The sequence below is a fragment of the Natator depressus genome, chromosome 4 (genome assembly GCF_965152275.1).
Source record: "Natator depressus isolate rNatDep1 chromosome 4, rNatDep2.hap1, whole genome shotgun sequence".
NCBI classification, from domain to species: Eukaryota; Metazoa; Chordata; order Testudines; family Cheloniidae; genus Natator; species Natator depressus.
In genome coordinates this window covers 98,126,269-98,143,060 of record NC_134237.1, presented here as the reverse complement: position 1 = coordinate 98,143,060, position 16,792 = coordinate 98,126,269, and the positions used below count along the sequence as shown (strand labels likewise).

At 39.3% G+C, this 16,792-nt stretch overlaps 1 protein-coding gene across 2 annotated transcripts in view; it reads left to right on the top strand.

Moving 5' to 3' along the window:
• Positions 1 to 15,537, top strand: part of PGM2 (phosphoglucomutase 2) — a 31,724-nt gene extending 16,187 nt beyond the window's left edge. The window contains exons 8-14 of one of the 2 annotated variants that reach the window (XM_074951555.1): positions 647 to 744; positions 5,995 to 6,175; positions 6,274 to 6,367; positions 7,286 to 7,415; positions 10,528 to 10,717; positions 11,392 to 11,525; positions 13,404 to 15,537. In XM_074951555.1, coding sequence (XP_074807656.1) covers positions 647 to 744; positions 5,995 to 6,175; positions 6,274 to 6,367; positions 7,286 to 7,415; positions 10,528 to 10,717; positions 11,392 to 11,525; positions 13,404 to 13,506 — 930 coding nt within the window. In that variant the 3' untranslated portion in view covers positions 13,507 to 15,537. The remainder of the gene's footprint in view (positions 1 to 646; positions 745 to 5,994; positions 6,176 to 6,273; positions 6,368 to 7,285; positions 7,416 to 10,527; positions 10,718 to 11,391; positions 11,526 to 13,403) is intronic. The other variant, XM_074951554.1, reaches the window with a different exon arrangement.
• Positions 15,538 to 16,792: the final 1,255 nt, after the last annotated feature.

Here is a 16,792-nt window from a genome sequence, read left to right as displayed (position 1 = left end):
AGATTTCTTGAAAAGCTAACAAGTGTCTTTTCATAGTTTTTAATGAACTGGTTATCTAATAACAAGATAAACGACTAGAAGATATTTTTTCTTTAACTCTCCAGTAGAATATACAGTATCAGCATGGAGAATAGAATAGTTCTTAAAAAACAAACAAACTGAGAATGTTCCTCCATCTTAGAAAATGTCCAATTACAACGAAATTTTTAACAGCCTGAATCCAACAGCTGTTAACAGTTAAACTGTAGAATAAGATGATACCAAATGTAGAGATCTAAGGCCTTATCTGCAAACATTCATGGGAATAACTTGACTTGTGTGAGTAGTCCATGAACTTCAGTGCAGTCTCATTGACTTCAGTGGACTTTGAATTGGCCCCCAAATGTAGAAATAGGTGTTATTAATTTACTCTTCACACTCCGTATCTTATTTTAATGTAGTGCTGCTACCCATTGAGATCTCTACAATACTGAGGGTACCCTTGAATGAATTAAGGATGGCATTTCTGCTATAAACATAGCTTTGTGGTTTTGTGGGTTCAAGTGAAAATAAATGGGAGTGTTACAGACCTATAAGAAAGTGAAAATTATTATTTATAAGTCTTGATGATCCTTCTCTGGTGTTGCACTGTACTATTGTTTTCTAGACGTTATCTTTTGCTTTGGCTGAAAAAGAAGGGGCTGGAATTATTTTAGCAAATGACCCAGATGCTGATCGACTTCTTGTTGCAGAGAAACAAGAAAGGTACAGTAATAAAAATATACTGTAGTTCAACCACAGGTATTTACTTGAAGCCTGAATTCATTCTAGGAAGTCCTGTGGCTTGTGTTATGCAGAAGGTCAGACTAGATGATCACAATGGTTCCTTTTGGCCTTATCTTTTCATAGATTCCTAGATGTTGTTGCTATTATTATTGCTGCTATTATTATTATTATTATTTTATTAGGAAAATCTGAGAGCTCTAAAAGTGTGTGTGTGTGTGATTTATAATACCTATATTGCAATAGCACCCAGAGGCTGCAATGATGATTTAGAGTCCATTGTGCTAGGGAATGTACAAAAAGAAGACTAATATGAAGAGACAGCCCTTACCCCAAATAGCTTAGTCTGTTTTATAGTATATCAAGGTGTTTAAATAGAAATCTTCCGTAGTACGCGTCAAAACATGCTTTCTCGCACATTTCATTTAGTGAGTAGTAACTAACATCTTTGATTGCATGTAATGCTTTCATTGACTTCCAGAATTGGGGACAGCATAGTTCATTCATGTATCAAACCCCTTCTATCTTTTCCCCAGTTCAAGAATAGGGGTAGTGATTGACTACATATGCTAAGGTATTTATTAGACACCTTGAGCCTGATTTTTCAAAGATGCTGTGTATCTGCATCTCACTTTCTCTCCTATGAGATTTGTAGGTGCTCAGCAACTTCTGGTGATTTGGCTACTAGTTTTCAATTCCATTGTAAAACATGCATAGCTGGACACTTGGGTCCATTTAGATTCTGTTGCTGGGGCCACAGAAAGTAAGCTCCTTTAGGGTGGGGACCTGCCACATTTGTCAGATGTGCCTGTGGCCTATGTGACATGTAATTCTGGCTCACCATCCAGTAGTCCCCTTGAGTGACCAGCATCATACAGACTGCTTCTGAAAAGCTGTACCAGATGATAGAGATTCAGTTGAAGTGCACCACTGAATACTACCACCCAGAAATTTAATGTTTCTCATTTCACCTAATCTGGTAGAGCAGAAGTTAATCTATACAGCTGTAAACTAGGGTTGTCAAGTGATTAAAAAAATTAATCCCGATTAATTGTGCTGTTAAACAATAATAGTATACCAGTTTATTTTTTGATGTTTTCAACATTTTCAAATATACTGATGTTAATAACACAGAATACAAAATGTACAATGTTCACTTAATATTTGTCATAAAAAATAAATATATGCACTGTAAAAAAACAAAAGAAATAGTATTTTTCATTTCACCTCATACAAGTACTGTAGTGCAATTTCTCGATCATGCCAGTTGAACTTACATATGTAGAATTATGTACAAAAAACTGTGTTTAAAACAAAGTAAAACTTTAGATCCTGTAAGTCCACTCAGTCCTACTTCTTGTTCAGCCAATCACTCAGACAAACAAGTTTGTTTACATTTACAGAAGATAATGCTGCCCATGTCTTGTTTACAATGTCACCTGAAAGTGAGAACAGGCGTTCTCATGGCACTGTTGTAGTTGGTGTCACAAGGTTATTTACATGCCAGATGTGCTAAAGGTTCATACGTCCCTTCATGCTTCAACCACCATTCCAGAGGACATGCGTCCATGCTGACGACAGGTTCTGCTTGATAACGATCCAAAGCGGTGCGGACCAACGCATGTTCATTTTCATCATCTGAGTCAGATGCCACCAGCAGAACGTTCATTTTCTTTTTTGGTGGTTTGGGTTCTGTAGTTTCCGCATCAGTGTTGCTCCTCTAAGACTTCTGAAAGCATGCTCCACACCTCGTCCGTCTCAGATTTTGGAATTCACTTCAGATTTTTAAACCTGGGGTTAAGTGCTGTAGCTATCTTTAAAAATCTCGCATTGGTACCTTCTTTGTGATTTGTGAAATCTGCAGTGAAAGTGTTCTTAAAACGAACAACATGTGCAGGGTCATCATCCGAGACTGCTATAACATGAAATATATGGCAGAATATGGGTAAAACAGAGCAGGAGATATACAGTTCTCCCCCAAGGAGGTCAGTTGCAAATTTAATTAACACTTTCTTTTTTTAATGAATGCATGGAAGCACATCTTCTGGAGCGGTGGCTGAAGCATGAAGAGGCATATAAATCTTTACTGCATCTGGCACGTAAATATCTTGTGACACCGGCTACAGCAGTGCCACATGAACGCCTAGTCTCTCTTTCACGTGACATTGTAATTCAGAAGTGGGTAGCATTATCACCCATAAAGGTAAACAAACATGTTTTTGTTAGCGATTGGCTGAATGAGAAGTAGGACTGAGTGGACTTGCAGGCTCTAAAGTTTTACATTGTTTTGTTTTTGAGTGCAGTTATGTAACAAAAATCTACATTTTAAGTTGCACTTCCATGATAAAGAGATTGCGCTACAGTACTTGTATGAGGTGAATTGAAAAATACTATTTCTTTTGTTTATCGTTTTTATAGTGCAAATATTTGTAATAAAAAATAATATAAAGTGAGCACTGTGCACTTTGTATTCTGTTATAATTGAAATCCATATATTTGAAAATGTACAAAAACATCCAAAATATTTAATTTCAATTGGTATTCTATTACTTAATAGTGTGATTAAAGCTGTGATTAATATTTTTAATCTCAGTTAATTTTTTTGAGTTAATTGCATGAGCTAACTGCGATTAATCGACAGCCCTACTGTAAACCTGCACTGAAGGTGGACTTCAGGTTATTTCCTTGCAATACGGAACAAAGTTCTGCTGCTGCTACCAAGGGAAGGGGCAGTATTGGTGATATTTCACTATCGGAGTGATTTGAAACCCAGGTCCCACCCTCGACACTGGCTAAGCGCTGAGAGAGGGCTATTTACCATGTCTCCTCCTGTGGTTGTTGAAATTAGAGGTTTGAGTTTTTATACCACTCCAATTAACTCGGGAGGAGAGCACAAGTATTCTTCCTGCTCACCAGGAGAACTCAGATCCTCTTCATTCCTACAGCAACTCAAGGGCTTTTCCTTGCTCCAGCTGTGTGGACTAGAGCGGCTCTTCTGTATCTGGGAAGAGGAATGGATTTATCAGCACCCCCTCCCCTGGGTCTGTTAAGGACATGTAGATTAAGCTTGTCATCCTTTACTCTAAAATGTTTTATGCTGTGTAGCTGTAGCCAGGATATTAATGTTTTGCCAGCACACATCTACGTTTGCCTTTTTTTTTTTTCTTTTTGAACAATGGTCGTATCATATTGCCTTTATATAAACCCATGGTATGCCCACATCTTGAATACTGCATGCAGATGTGGTTGCCTATCTCAAAAAAGACATATTGGAATTGGAAAAGGTTCAGAAAAGGGCAACAAAAATTATTAGGGGTATGGAACGGCTGCCATATGAGGAGAGATAAATAAGACGGGGACTTTTCAGCTTGGAAACGAGACAACTAAGGGGGATATGATAGAGGTCTATAAAATCATGACTGGTGAGGAGACAGTAAATAAGGAAGTGTTATTTACTCATAACACAAGAATGAGGGGCCACCAAATGAAATTAATAGGTGGTAGGTTTAAAACAAATAAAAGGAAGTATTTCTTTACACAACGCACAGTCAACCTGTGGAACTCCTTGCCAGAGGATGTTGTGATGGACAAGACTATAACAGGGTCCAAAAAAGAATTCGATAAATCGTGGAGGCTAGGTCCATCAATGGTTATTAGTCAGGATGGGCAGGGATGGTGTCCTAGCCTCTGTTTTCCAGAAGCTGGAAATGGGTGACGGGATGGATCACTTGATGGTTACCTGTTCTGTTCATTCCCTTTGGGGCACCGGGCATTGGCCACTGTTGGAAGACAGGATACTGGGCTAGATGGACTTTGGTCTGACCCAGTATGGCCGTTCGTATGTAATGATGCGTGCACTGAAGTTTTAAATCAGAAGTACATTGCAGTCGGGAACAGAATTTCTAAGTCCACTAACATACCAGCAAAAATAAAATGTAAAAAGCAAATGTGTTAGGAAGAAGGTGCAAAGTCAAACAGCCAGCAAAACGTTGCATGTGTCAAACACACACACAAAAGTCTTCGTTGGCATTGAGGGAAAAGAAAATGTTTTTGCTGGGGACATTTACCTAGAGCACAGTGCTAAATGTCTTTGTTTTTTTTAAATCTGACTTTAATATTCTGTGTTAGAAATTCTGCTTCTAGTTTAGCACACTTTTATAGCAGTGAGAGCTAGGTCTGAATTAAGCACATAATGTATGTACTTGCTTTTCTGTGCCTTTCTCTTTCCTAATTTCTTGGCCAGCTATAGTCCTCTCATCTCTTCCTCCTGCTGAAGATGTTTGTACACTAACTAGTATGTTAAGAATAGACTTCTACAGTATCTGTACTTCTTCCTTGACAGAAACTCCCATTAGAGCGCAAGTAGTTTGTCATCTGCTATTACACTAAACTGTTGCTGTGCATTACTTTGTGCCTATTGGCATCAATAGATGCAAGAGACTGAGGCTGCTTCTCTTTCACAACAGGTACTGTTTTTGTAGGTCTTGATTTATGTCAGCTTTAGTGATGTCTTTGTTCCCCTTCACAACTGGATTTTTGAACAATTTTCTCACTCCCCTTTTCTCTTCTGCTTTTCCCTTCATCATTTTCCTTGCTCTTCCAATAATTGAGTCAGCTTTGACCCTTTTTGATATTCTCCCTATGTTTGAGACTTTTCCATTCTTCCTTAATGATCTAGTGTCCTGATGTACTTGTGATTACGTGAAAATTAGTAGCCCAGACTGTCACTGAACCCACTCTAATAAGTCATTTAGTACCGAGTTGTTTTTCCCCAAGTCATGTTGGTGTTGTAGCTTGCGAATGAGGTCTTTTTTATCAATATATGATGTAGATGCTCCAAAACCAAAATACTTTAGTTTAAAATGAAAAATACTTGTTCTTAATTCTCTTTAGCTTTAACAGTTGTAACGTCAAATGTGGATAGTGAATTGTTGCAGCTTTTGACAGGCATAGAAGCCAATGGGAATGACAAGGAGAATGTCCTGTTTTAGTTGGATAAAAAATTAAGGAACATTTTCCAATGGAAGTTAGACACTCAGTTCCCATTAATTTTTTTCAGTGGGAGTTGGATCCCTAACTCCCATTTGTCCTTTGAAAATCAAATTCACCTCCGCAGCAGTTAGATGACTTCCTCTGTTCTGCCAATTTTCTTGTACACAACAACTATTAAATGTTCTCCACTATTGTCTTTTAAATTGTTTTTATAATGGTTGCATCGTGTTTTGTTTTCAGTGGTGAGTGGAAAGTGTTTTCTGGCAATGAGCTGGGAGCTCTTTTAGGCTGGTGGATCTTCACTTGCTGGAAAAATCAGAATCAAGATCCTGCTGCCATCAAAGATGTATACATGTTATCCAGCACTGTCTCTTCCAAAATCTTGAGAGCAATTGCACTGAAGGAAGGCTTTCACTTTGAGGTAAACTGTTTTTGTGTAAAAGTCTGTATTCATGTTTTTGTGTGCAGCGTATCTTACATTTTCCTTCCCCCCCCCCCCCCCCCTGCATCTCACTTTAGGAGACATTGACAGGTTTCAAGTGGATGGGAAATCGAGCCAAGCAGCTCACGGACCAGGGGAAAACGGTTTTATTTGCATTTGAAGAAGCTATAGGTAAGAAATGAACAGTATAGATAGCTCTGGTGCACTGTAGAAGAGTAAAGATCACTTCTGTCCAGAAAGTGGTTATGTAAAAGTGCCATCATTTCAACACTCACTCCCCATGCGTGTTCAGTATCCTATCTACCTGGTTGACTAATTTTTACTACTTATTGTAGCACTTCAGAGGTAATGCAAATATGGTAGTGAGATGGTTTGTACATTATCAGAATTGTTAACGCAATTCCAATTGCAGAGTATGCATGAGCCATGAAGAAGACAAGTTAACTTGAAATCTGAGATTCAAGTTTCCATGAGTGACAATTTTAAAAAAACCACAAAAAAAAAAAAACCAAAACAACCCAACTCTAATTGTTATGAATAATTGACACACAAATGACACATTTGGGAAGCGACCCCCCCCCCCTTTTTTTTTTTTTTATAGTAGAATAGCACTCCAACACCAGTGAAAGAGTGACTTTTGGAGTTCCGTTGACACTACCACATGCTGCCATATGGAAAGAATCAAATCTGGGACCAAACTCTGGTTAAGCTGCCTTATTGTGATTTTTTTTTTAAAAATTTTTTTAACAGCCCCCCCCCTCCCCCCCCCCCCCCCGTAAAAGTACCTCTTACGAGTGGATCTGCAAATGGTTGGAAAACGTTTCACTGATATATATCTACAGTACTGAAGTGTTTAACTTCATCTTTTTGTGCAGAAAAATCACCTGAAATGTTGCTTACAGAAATGCTGAAGTTTATTATATAATATTCTTATGGGTGCTCTTCCTAACACCAGAATGTGATGAAGATACTTTTTTTTGTTTGCTAAAACTTTCAACTTCTGCAGTGTCAGTGTTTCTTTGTGGTTTTCTCTGTATACTCTAGTTCCTTTTTCTACAGGTTTCTTTTTATATGCTTTCTTTTGTTTAGGATATATGTGCAGCCCCGTTGTCCTGGACAAAGATGGTGTCAGTGCTGCTGTTATAACTGCAGAGATGTCTAGTTGGCTAGCAACCAAAAATTTGTCTTTGTCTCTGCAGCTGAAAACTATCTATGATGAGTGAGTTTAATTTCATTGTCTAGTTATCAGATGTTCTTCATCTCCAATATGTTAGTTAACTTGCTACTGAATAATATCTAATACAATATAGAGGCAAAGTCCTTTTGCAACAGTAATTATCTACTTGCAAGTTGCCCTGTCTCATAAAAACAAAGCTTAACATATTCAGTCTCTCTCTCCTTTTAAGGATATACACAGTTGCCTCAGATTGTTCAGTTTGGGTCTTTATTCAAGTGACAAGCTATACAACTGTTTCAGTAATGCTTTCAGTACCGCATAGATCTTGTAGGCAAGAAAAAAGATTCTGTAAGACAGGGTCCAATTCTGTATGTAACGAGATCTATTCTCCCATCAAGCATATTTCTTTGGCATTAATGGGAATTACAAATACAACAGGTGCCAAATGGACCCTCCTAAATTTACAGTGTGGCAGCTGTGTTGGTCCCAGAGAGAGAAACAAGGTGGGTGAGGTAATACAGTTTATTGGACCAACTTCTGTTGGTGAAAGACACAAGCTTTAGAACTGCACAAAGCTCTTCAGGTCTGGGAGTGGTCCTCATTGTCGCTGTTAAATACAAGGTGGAACAGATTTGTTAGCATAAGAAATTAACGCACATTCTAAGGGGCCATTCAAGGTGAAGTGGACCATTAACACCTGTGCAGTCATAGGACAAAAAAGGAAGGGTTAGTGGGTTACTTACAGGTTGCTGTAATAAGTCATAAATCCAGTCTTTTTATTAAGACCATGATTTTTAGTGTCTAGCAGAGTTGTGAATTTAAGCTCCCAGACTCGTCTTTTGGAGGTTTGTGTATATTGGGAAATGGTACAGCCTCATCCCCCATGAACCCACCCCAGGGATCTTCTACATGCTTCGCAAGATACATAAACAGGGTGTAGCTTGTTTCCGTAGCTTGAAAGCTTGTTTCTTTCACTAACAGAAGCTAGTCCAATAAAAGATATTACCTTACCCAGCTTGTCTCTCTAATATCCTGGGACCGACACAGTCACAACACTGTAAACTTAGGAGGGTCCATTCAGCTCCTGGTGTACATGTAATCAGGGCCATCCCTAGGCATATGGAGAATACGCAGCTGCGTAGGACACCATGAAATTTGGGGTACCATATTTCCTCAAATTTCATGGTGCCCTAGGCAGCTGCATGCTGCATATGCGGCAGCACCAGCTCCAGCAACCAGCCCTATCCCTCAGCTGGACCCCGGTGGGCTGCGCCCACTGCAAGGGGCAGAGCCATCCCTAGAGGGGTGTGGGGTCCCAGTCAACTCCCTCCGCCCTGCCTCTTACTCTTTCTCCCCCCTGCTCTGCCCCCAGCCCGCCCCCATTCCTCCTCTTTCCCCAGTGACCCCACACTTACCAGCAGCGGTGGGAAGTGGAGCAACCCGGCCCCAGCCTGCTCTACTCGGTCAGCTCCTAGCCACGTCACTCCGCTTCCCACTGCTGTTGAGTGCAGGGTGGGGTCCCCCTCCCCCGAGCAACACGGCTGGGGCAGGTTCAGCGGAGCAGGCTGCAGCCGGGTTGCTCCACTTCCCGCCGCCGGTGGGTGGGGAAAAGATCGCCCCCCACACTCGCTGGCTGTGGGAAGCGGAGTTATGCGGCTGGAAGCTGGCAGAGTAGAGCAGGCTAGAGCCAGGTTGCTCTGCTTCCTGCTGCTGCTGGTGAGTGCGGGGGGGGGAAGGCCCCTTCCCCCAAGCGAAACGGCTGGGGCAGGAGAAGCAGAGCGGGCTGGGGCCGGGTCGTTCCGCTTCCTGCTCTTGGCCCCCCACTAATTCCCCAGACCACTCTGGGCATGGGGGCGCCCCCCAAATTGGCCCCCCACTGCTCCTGCCTTCCTGGCCCTGCAGACCTTGAGTGCAGCCCTGGGGGGGAGCAGGTGCTCAGGCTGCATAGGGCACCATAATTGGTAGGGATGGCCCTGTGTGTAATTCCTATTAATGCCAAAGAGATGTGCTTGATGGGAGACTAGAGCTCATGTTACACACAGGACTGGCCCCTGTCTTATATAATGTTATGTCTTGCCTGTAAGACCTGTGTGTTACTGAAAGTTTTGCAGATACATGGTATATGATTACATAAACAAGGCATAGGCCAACAGTTACTGGTCATCTTATATTGTAAAATCTTCTGGACAGGGAGGGTGAATGTCCTTCTTCTTTCTCAAATTTGTACCAAAGCTATGTAGAGTCTACACATTCACAAAACAGTATTTTTCATAAAAGCTTCCACATTGGATGCCTGTTTTGGTAGAGCTGTTCTGCAGTCATTGTTTAAAAGTAGGACTCCCAGTATCCACCTCCAAGCAAACCAACTACTGCTTGTTACTCACCAAGAGTAGAATCCATGTGGACAATTACCTACCTCAGAGTAACTGTGGTGTGTTTGTTGTGGTTTTTTGGACATGTGTTGTGGGCAACACATCTTTAAGAGCCACAGTTACAACAGGGTACAGTTCTTTTTGTCATTTGTAATTATACCCTTTTTCATTCCCAATTTTTAAAAAATAGTATTTTTGCAGCAGTTAAAATACAGAGGGAAGTTCATGTTAAACTAAATGCCAGCAGTTATGGTCTTTAACTAAACAAAAATGTAAGTGAAAAATACGTATTCTCCAGTTTTAGATGATTTGTGAGGATCAGTTATTTTTCTATTACCTAGATCAGTGGTTCTCAACCAGGGATCCAGAGCCTCCTGGGGGGCTGTGAGTAGGCTTCAGGAGGTCTGCTAAGCAGGTCCGGTATTAGACTTGCTGAGGCCAAGGGCACAAAGCTGAAGCTCCACCGCGTGGGGCTGAAGCTGAAGCCTGAGCAACTTAACTTTTACAGGGCCCTCTGTGGCATGAGACCCTGGGCAACTGCCATGCTTGCTACCCCCTAGCACTGGCCCTGGCGTTTATATGCAGTTGTTATGGTACAGGTGGCGTGTAAAGTTTTTATAGCATGTTGAGGGGACTTAGAAAGAGAAAGGTTGAGAACCCTTGACCTAGATGCATTATAAACACAAATGTATCATGATGTGTTTTGTATCACAATGAGAAGGTATGCACAGTGTGTGCTTAAGTAGACTGTGTTCTCAAATCACTATATTTTCTCTTAACAGGTATGGCTACCACATTACTAAAGCTTCATATTTTATCTGCCATGATCCTAAGACTATTAAAGAGCTATTTGAGAATCTTAGAAATTATGATGGAAAAAATACTTACCCAAAATCATGTGGCAAATTTAAAGTTTCTGGAGTAAGGGATCTCACTACTGGCTATGATAGCAGCCAGCCTGATCAAAAGGCGGTAAGTATCCTTTTATAAAAATGATAGATCAGGTTTTATAGTCCATACAATTAACAGTATACTTAACACTGAGAGAAAAGTGAAAATACCAGCTAAAAACCACACAGATTCTTGTAGCCATACTTTGTGATCTTGTCTAAACTGCATAAAATTGCCGAGTCAGCTGAAGAAGCTCGGAGGATTTGTGCTATTTACTACAGCTTTAAGTTTTTCTCTGTTTTTTTCCTACTGCTTGGAGGGATTGTTTCCCCTCAGCACTGATATAAGAAATGTAAAATATCTATTCAGTTGTGAAGTTTTGGGTTCTTTAGCCTTCTTTTAGAATCAAGGGTGATTTGTATTTATTTTTTTCTTTTGATAGTCACTGAGCATATGCTTTGTGTAGCTTTTTCTATGTGCTACCAAAATCTTGACAAGATTTCAAGATGTGTTATCTAATAGTGACTCAAGCCATGATATGGCTTTCCTTTTCAAATCCTAGGTTGACGGTAAGATTGTGATTAACTCCAACATGTGTGAAGTTGGGAGGCCAAAATAAAATAGTTCAGTTTGTGTATTTGGTACTGAATACAAGTTAGATTTTTTTTCTCTTGCATCTAAAACTCATTGCATATATTTAAGTAGCGAACTTTTAAAGAAGCTGTTCTATGATGTGTGTGTATATGTATTTCTAGGTGCTTCCTACTAGTAAAAGTAGCCAAATGATAACATTTACTTTTGCTAATGGAGGGGTGGCTACTATGAGGACCAGTGGGACAGAACCAAAAATCAAATACTATGCTGAATTGTGCGCCCCTCCTGGAAACAGGTATTGTGTTGCTTTTAGGAATAAATTGTTGTTTTTTTTAAAAGGCCTATTTTAATATAATTTTAATAATTACACTCTTTAGAAAGAATTTGTCCAAAGCTTTAGTTCCGCACAATTAATGGCCAATTCTTGCTGTCACTGAAGTTTCATTAAACATGGATTGTCTTGACTTCCATAGGAGCAGGAAGGGGCCCTCAACTTGATAACATTTTAAAATTGTATTAAAATATTCCAAGATGATTTGAAAGGGCTGCTCCCTTTCTCAAATCTTTTTTGTTTTTGTTTCAAAGTTAATATCAAGACTTATTACTGAAATATCATACTTACTCCTTTGACTCAAGTAGCCTTGGTAATTGACTGTCAGAAGTCAAATAACATCTTGGTATTTAGCCCATTTGTCTGACACCAGGATGAATTTGGCCCACTTTCATAAATGTGTAAAATTTGGAGAGTGTTTTTTTTTTTTCTCCCAAAGAACATATTCTTAATTATGTGGTGGATCTTCTGGATCCCTCATCAGAAGCTCTGCATTATCTTTCTCTTTCTCTTTCAGCCAAGGACACATTTATGTAGATGTACAAATGCTAAAAACTGGCACATCTGTATGCTTTAGGCTTTCTTGAGATAACGTAAGAGTACATCACAAGTAATGTTCTAAGTGCAATGCTGTAATTAGTATAACCTACTATCATCAAAGCAAGCAACTTCAAATCTCAAAGCCCCTCCTTCCCTGTTTTTAACAGTGGGGAGGGGAAATGTGCCTTATAGTTTTGACAATTAGCATATGTAGTATTTTACTTTTAGGTTAATCATTCAGATCTAGCCCAGATTGGTAGTGTCTGAACCATGTTGTGTGCGAAATGAATTGGTGGCTCAGGTGGTCTCCCCAAAACAGAGACAACCATTTTTGGAAGTTTCAGCAGAAGTCAGGGATTGAATAGAAATGAAGACTGCCATATCAATGTGCTATGTGTTGGCTGAAGCACGCTGATGGAGTATTGTGGAGAAGCTTGCATTTCTTCCGTTTTCTGTAGCTATTCATAAGTTTTTGATTGCTAAGCTATAGTGATGATTGAAGATTTTGGACACTAACAACTAACTCAAATAGAAAACACTATTTATGAATTGCTCGTCAAAATTGATCTTTAAATATTTAATGTTGAATATTATGGTAATATTTGCCTAAAGGCCCCAATCCCATTGTGATAGACTCTAAATAACAATATCTGAAAAAGGCAGTTCTTAAGCTTACAATCTAAGATGAGAGGCAACAGATGGATTCAAAAATACAAATATGTGTTTATAAAGTATTTTAAAAATAAGCTAACTTTTGTTAAAGGCTAATTGTATTTATGCTTTATCATGAATGAAAGAAAAGTGATACAAGGTCTAAATGTTACTAAACATACAAACTAGGAATGAAATGGGAAATATTTGAAGTTTAAATCAGCTGTTGTCATATCAAATAATTAGAAAAACATGGACAAACATGTTAATTCACCTCCTTGATACAAAAAGGTTAGAGCTAAACGCTGACTTAGTCGCACATGTGGGACTAAGAAATCAAACGCACAATTTTACTAGCATTAATAGAAAATGTGCTGTTAAAACATCACAAATGAGACTGCGGGCTAGGCTAGACTAACAGTTAGTGCTTGGGCAAGCTGGGGTGTAAATCAGTGCACACTGGGGAACTTTTATCATGCAGTAGCAGGGTCCACATGGACTCCTAGTGTCCAGTAATTTACATCCCAGCTTGCCATGCACTGACTGTCTTGACAAGCCCTCACAATATACCCCGTTTTTCCTTTTCTTCTAGCCTTTTTTGCTGCTCTACTATGATTTGGTTTTGTTTACTTTGTTTCTTTTTTGTTTTAGTGACCCTGACCAACTGAAGGAGGAATTAGGTGAGCTGGTCAGTGCTATCGAAGAGTATTTCTTTCAGCCAGAAAAAAATAAACTGCAGCCCAAAGCAGAGTAAACAATTAGGACGGTTTCCTTAATCGCACTGTCTCTACAGCATGTTGTGGGCAAAACTCTACACTATTGGAAAAAGTAGGGATTTTTAAGGACAAAAAAAAAAGATTAAAATATATATCCTTACCAATATGTGTTCCACATCCTCTTTGGTCTAATATCATCTTTTATCTGGGTAAATCAAGGGATTCCTTATTAAAAACTAGCAACCAAAAATTATCTGGTACAATGCAAATGTTTCAATAATCAAGTCTTGTTCTAATAAATTTTATTGTACTTGCCTTGCCTTGCCTTGCCTTAATTTCTGTAAATGCAATTTGCTTTTTACATGTATGTAGCCTAATTTGACAGCAATGTAACTACCAAGTTTTTGATGACAGGGGAACTGGATAGCGCTGCATGAATATGTCTAGTTTTATCTTTGCAAGTCAGGCTAGTTGCATAACTACGGGGCACTGGAAATCTGTGGGGAATGTTGGTAAAATCAGGGTGGATGTCCCTAGAAGAGCAGGTTTCCAAAAGTGATTTTTAGCCACAATAGCAGGATTTTACTGGGGTTGGTGGTGAATTTGTGGGTGTTGATAAATTGTACAGTCAATTGCTTGACCACCACACTTTCATTAATAATGAACCATGTGAACATGTCTTACTGCTCTAAGACAATAATAATATGGTACAGGAGTAAGGTTATATATGATACCAGTCTCTGAGAAGCCATGTCAGCAGTGATGATACATTCACCTTACACAGAAGGTGTGCTCCTCAAGTTACACATTACAACTTGTATTATGTATAAATACCAGCTGAATCTCTCTTTACAGGTCACTAAAATCTAACCCAGCTCCCTAACTTGTTTTTCTGTTCTTTCTGTATCTTTGATTTAGATACTAGCATTCTAGGTACTGGTCCATGAAGGTGCCTCCCCTAGCTTGTACTAAGACATAGAATGAATGTATCTTGATTTTGACAAGTTTCTTATCTGCTTGTGCTAAATGGAAGAAGTTATGGGATTGTGATGTAGCCTAAAACTAGCCTACACCATTATTACAATTATTTGTGCTTAATGCATACATATATATGTATGCATTATATGCATATATAAAAATATGGAGCAGATAATACATATTACTACATATATGCTGGACAGCATAAATTAGTCAATGAAGCAGAGCCAGAATGGACGTCGGTTGTCTATTGCCATGGTGTCTATGAAAATACATCATCTTGTAGGCAGGGGAAGAGGAAATGCAGCATCTTGGGTTGGAGTTGAGCATGCCAGCCCTGTGTCTTTCTCTAAAGACACTTAACACCATACTGGGGCAGAGACTGACTTCTTGGTATATATTTATAAAGTGCCTCATATGATGCATCCCTGACCTTTGATTGGGCCCATAAATACAACAGATGGGAGGGTTTTGCTATTGACTTCAGTGAGACTTAAGATGTTTCACTTTGTACAGAAATTCCATGCATATGGCTTTTCACTGCCCTGGTAGTTATCTTCTGAAAATGAAATGCAAGGACAACTCTAAAATAACCTATTAAAAAACCATGGGAGGACACACTGCAGTCTGGAATTATGAATATACTTCACTGAGGACCATATAATGTGTGTTTATGTATATGCTATATTAATGTTGGGGATTCTACAACATCCAGCCAGTGTTGGTCAAAATGTTAGTCTGTAACTCAGCATTCTTGTGTGTGTTTGTTTTTATTGTGCTAAAATGTATTTGGCATAGTGTAAACCTGAATTGAATCTTGAAAGCAAAATATCACTCCTTCTAAAGTGAGATTCCTGTATTCCAATGGTTTCCTTTGTAAACAAGTGGTAAAATGGAAAAAAGAGGGTACTGTAAAGTAAATACTACTGATCTTACTCCATGTAGGGGTAGTTGCTAGGATTTTATTTTGACACAAGGGAAAATGTTCGGCTGTACACACGATCTTAGGCTGTGACAACTCAAAATGTTTATAGCTAGACAGTTACATTGTAAGTAAAGGAATATCCTATTGCAGATGATATCTTTGTAGTCTTTAATGGAAATTTGATAGGAAAGCCCTGATATCTTACCCCTTATTTCAGTGCTTCTAGAGGAAGTGCAGTAAGAATTAATTTGCTTTAGTCACCTTAACTTTAGAGGAAGGATTATTCTGAACAATAAAACCTGATGATTTGTGTAACCTTCATAAAAGGGTGCAGTGCTCCTGATGCCTGACTATCACTGTTCTGTCCATATTCAGAAATGTGACTCTTACAAACCACCAAGGCAATTAAGAAGCAGTTAACCAAACAAAACATACACACTATATGGTGGTGCTTTTATGAAAATGGTAACAGAACATATTTGTTAAAAGTAGCACATTACTTTGTAATTCAAAGATTGAAGGCTGTATCAGACTACATATAGCTCTTATTCACAACATGTAGGTTTAAAGAGGAGGCAACGATGAGTATGGTGGGTGTGCCAAAGGTAGCCCAATGAGGCGCTTTGCTGCTACAAGCTCTGAGAAGCAGAAATGCTTACTCCGTATAACAGTTAAAATCCTGTAAGAAATTATGGCCACAAAGTGAAAGTAAGAAAACAATGGGAATAATCAGTCAATTTTCAACTTGGTAAAGGGTTAAAAGGACATTGTGGTTGGCTCAGAGCATCTCTGCTCCACGTGTGGCTGCATTTTTTTTTAAAATGCTGCTAATGTGATCAGATGACTAAAAATGGGACAAAAATACTACTAAGAATGACAGCTAGAGATGGGACATGGGGGGGGGGGGTACTTTGAATTACTACAGTGAATTCTATCCCAGTTTTCTGACTTGAGGGTCTCCCCCACATGCTCTAACTGATCACCATATTTGGGGTTTGGAAGGAATTTTCCCCTAGATCAGGTTGGCAGAGATGCTAGAGGTGTGTTTTTTTGTTTTTTTTTTTTGCTTCCTCTGCCATGTGGGGCATGGGTCACTTGCTGGTTTGAACTAGAATAAATGGTGGGTTCTCAATAAATTGAAGACTTTTAAATCAAGATTTGATAACTTCAGTCATTTCAGCCAAAATTAATGGGCCTACTCCAGGAGTGAGTGGGTTAGGTTCTGTGGCCTGTGATGTGCAGGAGACCAAACTAGATGATCATGGTGTCTTCTGGCCTTAAAGTTGGAGTCTGAGTCATAGAGACCAAGCGCTTACTAAGCTTCAGAAAAGAATTAAACATAAACATCAGCAGACCTATCTATGGTAGATAGGATAAAATAACAGATATATAAGCCCTTATGCTTCAAGCCATAAGACAAC